We start from the raw sequence: 10,595 nt of genomic DNA, 5'->3' as shown, positions 1-10,595 counted from the left end.
CCTGTTCACGTGAGTGTGAGTGTGACCGCTCCTTGACAGCGCTGCAGTGCCATTATCATGTAAAAGCAGAGCATCTGCCTGTGTCTCCCAGGGCTGGGTCTAACGAGGTGGCGGTACTCGTCATGCGAAGTGTGTTGGCACGCCTCGCCAGTCTCGCTAGCCAGTTATCCCTGCCTGCCAGTGTGCTTGTGTTTACCTCTGCCTGTCCATCAGGGAGCCACGGCTTCATGGCAGCTGCTTCTGCGAGCTCCGCTCTCTCTCTCGGTTCTCTTTCTTTTTTCTTGTGCCTTTTTTCCCGTCTCTTCTTGAAGACGTGTCTTTTCTTTGTCTTTCGCTTCCTCTTCCCTCTTATCTATTTCTTCCCTCTTACTTACAATGTACCTGTCAGTCTCTTCCCATCTCCACTCACCGAGGTTGGTCTAGAACAAGCTCTTAGGCCAGAATGATGCCTTTCTATTGCCAGTGGCAGCTAGTACCCCGCTAGTACCCCACTGTTTGGATTTCTCCTCATAAAATTCACAGGCATATTCTTCACAGGGCAAGGTGATGTTGGCCTACCACTTGCTCTACTGTCTATTGCCTGTGCTCTGTCAGCAGAGTGCCCTCATTATCAACATACGGCTCCGAATTGGTTGGAATATAGTGCTGCTTTCATGTGCTCTCGTCTATATAACACTGCTTGTGTGATTTGGATCTCCACACTTACCAGGCTCCTACCTCCACTCCCCTTAGCACATGTTTAAAATGAGGATAAACGGTTATATTCCAGGCTCTGGGAGCACAGAAGGCACTGACTGAGGAGAGGCATCTTTTATTTATGGACGCCGTTGGTCTGATACATAAATAATTTCTTATACAGGGTGTTGGGGGTTGGCGGTGCCAATTCCGACTGGGTCTGATTTGCAATTGAGGCGTGGCACTGAAGGCCACGGGTGCTGGATTGTACATTGAAAAAAATGCCAAAGACCTATGATTGCACGTAACACCGAACTGGAAAGAGAAGACATTAGCATCTGTAGTTCCGGAGTGGATTTCTAGGCTGTATTGTGACAAGATGAATTTCTGAACATGCTGGGAAGGAAGGCATTTTTTTTATTCACATTTTTTCTATTTTCTATTTTATGGGAGCCTTGCAGGATCCTTGAAGATGACTTGACCCAACTCAAACAGGGTCAAGCTAAAGTAGCGTGCATTTCGTTTCGTATTTTCACTGGATGGATTTAATCATTTTATGATGCATGGATTATAGAATGTACCATTGTAATTAAGCATCAAGTGGCGTAAATGTGCTAAAAGGCATGTCTTTGTTCAATCTTAACCTTCTTTCTTGAGATACTTTAGCATACAATTATTCTTTTGATCAGATTCTGTCTGGTCAGTGAAATCTTAAAAGTACCAGAGAAGGAAGGCAAACAGGAATTCATTTCAAAGGATGGTAATGCAAGCTGAGCCCCTGCAGCTCCAACCCTTTCTGTCCTTATTGATTACTATTTCCTGAATCTCTGTAAACTCTACCCCACTGTGTCCTCCCGGTCCACTCACCCTTGGTTTACACTGTGTCCTTGCAGTGTGCCTTGCGAACGGGTGCTTCATAAAACCACAGATGGCATTCGTGTCCCAGTCTTCCATAAGTGCCATTTCTGATGTGATGCAGTGTTAATGGATGGGACTCAATAAAGTCTACGTCGCTGGGGTGAGCAGATCGATGAAGTCAAAGAGAACAGGAATTCTCACTGACGAGTTTAAAGAACAGTGAATGTGTGAGCATGGGTGTGTTTCTGACGATAATTCTTATAGAAGACCCTCTACCTGATTCTCTTCCCATCCTCCAGTTTGTCCATCTGCCTGTCAGTCAGCTTAATCCTTATATACAGTATCAACCTATCGGTCTCCAAGTGGGAGGGGTGGCAATGGCATGGCTGCCCGCTCCAGTGTTTATTGATTTGTCCTGGAGGAACATCTTAATTACACACTCACTCCTTTGGAATCTTAGCCATCCTAGCGAGGGAGGAAAACAAAACAGTATTTGATATTCCGTGGATGCCTTGTGTGCACTTTTTAGGCAGATGTATACAAACAAAGGCATTGTCAGCATTGCAGAGTCCTGTTGCAGGTTTCTTTTCAAAACAGGAAACCAATTGTACATTTTCCTATAGAATACTTTTAACCCTGAGAATATAAAACAATGGTGTTAGCTGTGGTTGCATTTGGTCCTTGGTTATCTTCAATATAATTAAATAATGAAACAGTTACATAAGTATTACTTTTAGAGTTGTTGTTAACAAACTGATGTTCTAGCCTAACTATGCACTGTGAGTGGCTTCAAGGCCTTTCAGGAAAATCGGATGTTTCATTGTAGTCTCAAACAATACCTGTAAATATTGTTCATCATTGCCATGGTGACAGATGATGCCAGTGACTTAGCCATTCTTTGTAGATTTTGGACTAGGCAGCTACGTCTTGCTTGAGTCTGAACATGACGCATATTGAAATAATTGTCGGATTTGGGGAAACTGTGAAGCAGGGGATGATAAAGTAACTTATTATAGATGAACTGAAGTCGTCAGTTACGTGGCATAATTTTCTTTGCAGAATGACAGCAGAAGTTTGCTTTCTCCCTGAACAATTCCAGCTTGTGTTTTGCAAGCCTGTGTCTAGTGTTTTGCAGCGACATTACTGAATTGAATATGGATATTGTATTGCTAATAAGCCCAGTGTCCCAGTATAGCTGCTGAGTTAATTCCTGTACAGATACAAAATACTCTTCGTCTTCGGTTATGTAAGTCACTGTAGCTGCCACCAGTGCTGACAGTGGCAGAACCCAAGGACTACTCATGTCTAAAAATGTCTGCCTAATACCCTCTCTGGAGCCTTCAAAGTGAAAGGAAAATACACTGCTGTGGCTTGGAACAGAAGTATACACAACTGGCTAACATAATCCCCAGGCGTGTCCTCCTGCTTGCATCCACACTGTGACCATCCAGTGCGTGACAATGCCTCCACCACTCAATGTGTTAGCTCCACGTAGCAAATACACCAGACCCCAACAGGCTTTTATTCAACATTGTCATGGAGTTCTCTGTATGTTGACATTGACCTAAGCGCACTCTGACAATGATCCAAAACCATGATATTGTTTTTACACCTGAAACTTTACCCTGTACATCATCGTTTTGAGGACGCGTATGAACAATGTCATCACTAAGGGCTCCAGATAGGGCTAAGACTAAGGTAGGGCGTGCACATTCCTCATTCACACACCCATCCTCTTAGTAAGCAGGAAAGGTACTGCACAGGACAGACAGGATGTCGCTCCTTTTGCTGCTGTGGTTGGGGTCAGATATTTCAATAGTCTTGCACCTGCTTCGACCCCTTAGAATAATTGTCCTTTTACAGTCATACACCAACCCTGTGGGCATATTCTGTACCTAAGTGTATAAGACAGACAAACTATGAAAACCTTTTTTTTAAATGGACAAATACTGGTGAGCAAACCCTGGAACATATCCCATAACAGTTGGTTTTATTGCACCAGGACGTATCATAAACCCTTTCTTCTACACACAGGCGCACATAAACAGTACACACACACACACATCGGATCTTCACTACCGGTCTGAAACTTCTCATTCTGCTAATGTTATCACAGACTGCCCCAAATGTGCCACTCCACTTCCTCAACTGCCAATTTGGGAAACTGAGTCTTGAGCAAGCCCATTCATCTCTGATAAGTGGTCCAACTGCACTGCCACAGACTTGTTGCTGAGCTCCTCACACACACACTTTGGACGTTTTCCTAGAAAGATTTACGCATGATTCTGAGCATTCTCGACGTCAGAGAGCATAACACTCTGTGGTATTTGTTATGGTGGTTTTGTTCCTTGCATACGTAATTGTTATTTTTGTATCCAGTTAGTGGAGGCAATGGTCTAATCCTTCACAAAGCCAGTGTTTTCTAAGTCATTAGGCATAAAGAATTGCTTAATTTCCTCATTAAGTGAGCTGAGGTCCTATGGTGGACCGCTGACCTACCCCCTCTGCTTTTCCCTTGAATGATACAGAGATCTGATGGGAGTTTGTATTTAAACTTCATTAGACTTTCAGTTAATGTAATCAATTCTCTCCCCTGTGTCGTAGTTACATTCTTCTTTCTTTCTAAGATCAACCTGGCTGAGCAGCAACATCTAGAGCACACAGTGTTCCTCCAGATGTGGTTCAATCAGTGTTTCTGAAAAAGAAAACCATCTTCTTGTGACATTTCAAGTAAACCACCTTTTCCTCACACATTTCATTATATATCTGTGAAGGAAATTAATCTCTCAAATAAAATCCCTCTCGACGCTCGGTATGTCACCCACCGAGAGGGACTTCATTCAGCAACCCTCTTATTAAAGCTAATCTCCGTTGTCAGATCCTCATAGAAATGCCCACAGCAAGACCTTGATGTGCACCTCAGCAAACTCTTCCTCTTCCGACAATCAGTTTATGGATTACATTTGATCACCCATCTCCGCAGGAGGGTCACCAGCTGCAGCCAGGCTCTCAAAATCTCATTTTCGAACCTCTTGGCAAATTTACACATGAATGATGGGTTCCTACATGAGACCTAGTGAGAGAACTCCCCCAGTCAATACCTGGGAAAGAACAGTAGGTGAGTTGCTGAAAGTTGATCTCTGAAGTTCCAATGTGGCCCTCAATGTTACGTCTGCCAACTTGGTAAGACAGTAAAGGGTTGGTTAGGTATTAAACTGTTGAAAGCTAAATGGCCTGAGGTGATCTATTGGCTGGAACAGTGGACCAAGGGAGAAGGTGTAGTCACTGATAGGGTGTGGTACTGGTGACTGACACTTTCCTTTATCAACATAACGGGTCTTCTTTTTTGTCTATATTCTGAACATACAAACCAGAAATGCATTTTAATTGTCATGACTTGTCTTATACACTGTTTAACAACAAGAAAATCTTGATTGTCTTTTGGTGGAACTGCATTGAAGAGTGTGTGTAAACATGGTCTTTGTCCATAGGTCTTTCATGAAGCCTCCTCGCCAAAGGCAGGAGAACCATATAACAATAACTTCATATTTCACACCTCCAAAGTTGCCCTGGAAACAGGAAGCTGAAAATAAATAAAAAAGTAATACATCTTTTGATTTGCTCACGCATGAAAATATTTTTTTTTGTACAAAAGTAAATACAGTTAGTACAGTATGTTACATATTTTCCATACAGGTGAGCTCAAGCATGACTACAAATGCTTTGTCCCCCAAAAACTAAAAAATCACATTAAGGTACTTCAGGGTGTCTGAACACACAGGTGCAGCTGTTGACAAACATGAATGCCATCGGCCAATGAAAATCAGCAGTCACCAAAACACATACAGGAAGGGTAGGGGAAGTGAGGGAAGGAGACATGGGAGGGAAGAGGACGTGAAGAAATAAGTTCCAACATTCTCTTTGTAATGCCAGAGGATTTTCATGTTTAAGTGTTTTTTTTTTTTTTTTGTACAATTTAAAGGTGTTGGCTCACGTAATATGATAAAGAGTCCAGTGTGTCTTTCATGATCTTATTTTAAATCAAGGGTCCCCAACATCTTTTGTTCTTGTGAGATGGTACAAAAGCCATTGCTGTTCAGCTGTCTCTTAACATCTCGCTCAGCTTTGTCCACTTCGTCACCACAGCACATGGCACTTCCAACCCTGTCCTCATCAAGCTGGCCTTTCACACAGAACAAAACTCGAGGCACAGAAGTGTCCTTGTGTCTCTTACTTTGTCTTTGGGGCTGAGGACCCTTCTTAGGATCTGCGGTGGTTGAATTGAAGGCTGGGGCCTAGTCCTTCTGCATCAATGTCATAAAAGTCTCTCAGCAGAGACATGTGACCACTAGGGGGAGAAGTACTGGGAGAACAGCGTGAAGGCGGTGGAGGAGAAGAGGATGATAGATGGATGCCTGCCCAGATAATGAGTCGTCACACTCTCCGGGGCCCTGGCAGTGCCGTGCCCTCTCACACAGAACGCCCGTGAAGCCTGGAGGGCAGTGGCACCGTTGGTGGTGATGGCATGTGCCACCGTTCTGACAGCGCAGCATCGCGTGGTCACACACTCGAGCTGTAACAAACAAGCAGAGAAGGAACAGTGGGGTGAAGGGGGGTTGATTAACAGATCATTCATAGCTAAACAGACCGACAGAAAATACCCAAAGCCACATAACACGTATCACAAATCACAACACTGATTCGCATGTTCCTTGTCTCCTCTCCTCTACATCCTAATGTCTGATTTGTCATGATTGGATGGGGTGCCAACGATGACCTTTGTTGAAGTGTTCAGTAAGGAGAGGAGACAGAGTACTGGAAGGATGGAGGCCACATATGAGTACCCGGAGACAGCAACTTCCTTTCAAAAACAGAACTATGAGAGTGTGAATGATTGTCTATGACAGTGACCATGGAAAGACCTTGCAGGAGTATTTTTAGGAGACCCCAGGGACTTTCAAGGAAAACAACCAGAACAAAAAGAACAAATAAACCATATAGCAGCAGCAGCAGCAACAGCAGCAGCAGCAGCAACAGCGGTGAAATTAATAATGAGTGAGCTGGGGGTTGCCGGAGAACTGTTGATGGACGCAGGTTCTTTCGCGGGGAAGCAGAATTGAATTGGGTTCCCTGTGGCTCTTATTTAGAAGAGATTGGGCTTAAGGCATAGATGCACAACCTTTATCTACTCCACCCTCCAACCTAGCAAGCTGTGTGATTGGTGGATTTGATATGCAAATTTGCATGCGCAGATGGTTCTGCAGATCTTCGTTTCTGCAAACAGTTAAGATGAGGGTGCCATACAGCACACATCAATTTCAGTTTGAAAAGGTAATGATAGTTGTTCTTATTCATATGGAACACCTTACAGCTCCATTCTGCAAAGCAGTGTCTCCTATTGTCAGGAAATCCAGGAAGAGGTAATATTTGCTGAGCGATTCAAGCATAATTGGATACTCCTTCCTGCATAAATAGTCATTTAATTTCTGAGCTCCGAATGGGGTTCATGCATCAGAATGCTCTCAACAACACCATTGTCTATGCATGCCAATTAACTAAATGATTCACTGATCAAAACGGATCAAAACTCAATGTATATCATTAATTGTGTATTTCAATATCCTCCTAATACCATATTTACATTATAATTTATATAATATAATAATATTAACATTTGAACGGACACTGACCCATTTTCACTGTGACTCATGCTTGGTATTGTTTGGAAGTCACTCACCAGACCACCTCAGATTATAACATCTAATCTGCATACTTAATGAGTTAACATTGTCGGCAGTGGCCAAAGGATTATCCTTTGTATCCTCCAGCAGAGCCTCACGACCATTGTCTTTGTGAAAGCATCTGCAACCCAGATAACTGAGTTTAGGAGGAGCTTGGGCATAGAGAGAGTAGAGAGGAAGGCAGGGCCACTGACAAGTCTTTAGCAGTCGCTACAGCTCGATGAAATGCCCTCATTTGTCCAATAAAAGCAAATGTACACCAACTGTAAATCAAAGGATCTTAAATGTAGTAAATTAATCTAGATATACTGTATTTGTTGGAAGTCTCTTTGAAGTCGCTTTGGATAAAAGCGTCTGCTAAATGAAAAAAAAAATGTTAGTACATGAGAGCTTAATATACTTTTGCATCTTGTTTGAATTGATGCTTATATAAGAAAGGCAAATACAACACATGTTTACCATGTTGGTGAGTTATCTATTAGCCACTAGCAAAGCCTGTTTATAGGACTTAACTCAAATCACTCATGTGGAAATGCTGTAATAATGTATTTGCATTAAGGTTAGCGTTTGAAGCTTGGATGTGAACAGACTGCTACAGTATGATGGCTTCAGTATAGAAGAGTTCCTTTAGACATGGCCCAAAGTTGTCAAACCTCCCTTGCATTTGCACTTCTGTTGGCTGTTGACACAAGTGAGAACTGTGAGGTTCAAATCCTGGCCAAGGACCAAGCCCTTCTCCCTGAGACATATGTGCTGCATGGCACCTTTGTCAGATGGTGTGACAATTTTGCAGGATAACTGTTATGACAGATACATCCTTGGGCAAAGGTGTTGCACGCATCAAGTCCGGGTACACTCTCTCTGCTATTATAAGGAGAGGAGGCTCAATAACTACACAATTAAAATAAGAGCCAAACCTAACAGATGGAGAGAGATTGATTTTCCAAATTAATTTAATTATGTAAATTATGGTCAGTGATGTCATGGCTAATATGTTTTTTATATGATGTCCTAAGATATTTTTTACATGTAATCTAAACTATGTGTATCAATGTTTTGCTGTTCAGAATCTTACGCATTTTCTAATAGTTTTCTAATATGTTTAGTCTATTATTGAGTTGCATGATATAAAAGACTTAAATAGATCAATCAGTACAATTAACTATTACAATGGAGACAGTTTTCAGATACAGGATTTGCTAATTATATGCAGTGAAACGGAATCGTGTTGCTTCAATTACATCCGATCGATATCTTCTGCCATGATGTCAGGTTGAGCTGAAATTCAAGTTCAGCCACCTTCTTTGATTCCATTAGTTAGCAGTCTGGCCCATTACTTATGACTGTAGCTCAATATGAGCTATGAGCAAGCAGCCGCACTAGACACTGACAGTGATACAGTATAGGACGTGCATCGGATTATTTACATAGTCAGGCCACTCTCCCTTAGCCCGTGGAGAGGAATGGGAACGTAACCATCGAAGATCCCCACTCCGCTCTCCTTGATTCTGGAAATCCCTAAAAGTCTCCTTTACATTTTTTTATTCCTCGGGCTTTGAGGCCAGTTACTTTCTACTCCTCCGACACTGGCAATCGGTGCATGAGGATTAGCTGGCAATAGCTGGAGATCAATCTACATAACCCCCCCCCCCCCCCCCCCCAGTGTCAGTCTCCTCTTCTTCCCTCTCTCCTCCCCTATTCCCTCTGTCTGTGAAGATGGCAGAGGTGAAGCACCCTCTGAGAGTTTACTGGGTAATTAAAATGGGGGGCATGATTAAAAGGCTTGAGCGCTGTGGAGGCGGAGGTGAGCATTGAATGGGGGCCGTTCCCAACAGTGTTCAAGAACAAAGGTGTAGCTTGCATGGGGCAGAGATGCATGTTTGTTTGTGTCAGTTCATGTATGTGTGTGTGTCTTTTCTATGGATGAAAGACACTGTGCATCAGGTGCAGTCCCAGAACAATGACATTTCCTGCTCTGTTTTATTTTATAATTTCTTATTGGTGCTGTTTGATGTGGCAAAGCTTCCACAGCCTACCTTGATTACGATTTGCAACACCAAGAGATGAAGCATTTGCTCGATCTGTGTAAAGATGGGAGAGGTCATAAGTTACAGTGAGTTGTTTAATAAAGCTGTGATGGATTGAATGCACACAGACAGCATGCACACATGATCACTACAACCCCCTGTTGTAGATACTATCTAGACCGAGCACGTCTTTAAGGCCACAATCAGAAATAAGTAGATGCACTATATTTTGCATGCAACACACGTTTACTGTTTTGAAAACTAGACATGGCTCAGAGATGTGCCAGGGGAGTACCATATATGGCATGTTTTTGCTCAAACAATGAAGCAACTTGTCCTCATGCTGCACACCGGGACCACGGGCATGCTGTCCTGTCTCTGGCTGTGTGCTCGTAGTAATGGGATATGAATGCTGTGTGGAAGTGAACAGTTCGTGTTGTGCAGCGGCCTATCCAAGCCGCTGCATGACAGCTGGATTACGCAACCCAATCAAAAATCCCCACTCGGTTGTCAATTGTCCCATGATGCATGGTGGGAAATGTCTTCACAGAAACAAATGCGATTTGTGTCCGTTTGGCAGGACAACATATGTTAGGAGTCAAGGTTTCTGCTGACTCGGAGAAGAAAGACACTGCTGTTGTTTCTGACATATCCCGAGACCCGAGACCAAAATTGCTAATCATCTGTTCACTGCTAGCATGCCAGGTTCTGAAATTGTATGTACTTACGCACTGGTCCATGACTGCTAGGTATACCTGTGAAGAGAAAGGGGAAATTGAATCAAGGAAGTGTGGATAAAGATCAACCTATCCCAGAAAAGACAATAACAACAACTAAATCATTACAAAAAAACATAGAAAAATCAAATACCATTCCAAAATTACACACAATGTTTTTTGTTGTGATCATTAGAATTTAGCTTATATAATGGACGTCATTGCCAAGAGATTATTAATTGACTGGGTGTTTCTGGGTGCCTCTCTAGCCACATAACGTCCCACCCGTGACCAGCCTGGTGAATTGTGAACACCGAGAAAGACACCAAAAACTCTTACCAATGATAATCATGGTCTTGTAATTGCAAAATGTACACAGAATCAATTTAAACAAGGCAATGTCTTCAATAAAATAACAAGTGACAAGTTTACTCCACAGACAAGTTTGCCCTTTTATCAATGGACCAGAAAAGAAATCCCTGTATCTTTGTATGGTTAATTACTTGATATACTGCAGATCTCTCTCTAAAGATCTTGGAAGACATAAGAATGAAGTGAAAATTACTCTAAAATTGGAT

At 42.6% G+C, this 10,595-nt stretch overlaps 1 protein-coding gene across 5 annotated transcripts in view; it reads right to left on the bottom strand.

Moving 5' to 3' along the window:
* Positions 1-4,901: 4,901 nt before the first annotated feature.
* LOC134036913 (netrin-G1-like) overlaps positions 4,902-10,595 on the bottom strand; it is a 32,542-nt gene continuing 26,848 nt past the window's right edge. For 3 of the 5 annotated variants that reach the window (XM_062482088.1, XM_062482087.1, XM_062482089.1), the window contains exons 5-7: positions 10,030-10,056; positions 9,311-9,355; positions 4,902-6,106 (exon numbers count right to left, since the gene is read on the bottom strand). In XM_062482088.1, coding sequence (XP_062338072.1) covers positions 5,862-6,106; positions 9,311-9,355; positions 10,030-10,056 — 317 coding nt within the window. In that variant the 3' untranslated portion in view covers positions 4,902-5,861. The remainder of the gene's footprint in view (positions 6,107-9,310; positions 9,356-10,029; positions 10,057-10,595) is intronic. The other 2 variants (XM_062482090.1, XM_062482091.1) reach the window with 2 other exon arrangements.

The sequence above is a fragment of the Osmerus eperlanus genome, chromosome 16 (genome assembly GCF_963692335.1).
Source record: "Osmerus eperlanus chromosome 16, fOsmEpe2.1, whole genome shotgun sequence".
Lineage (NCBI taxonomy): Eukaryota > Metazoa > Chordata > Actinopteri > Osmeriformes > Osmeridae > Osmerus > Osmerus eperlanus.
Note: the sequence above shows the minus strand (reverse complement) of the source record. Positions and strands in the feature narration are given on the sequence as shown.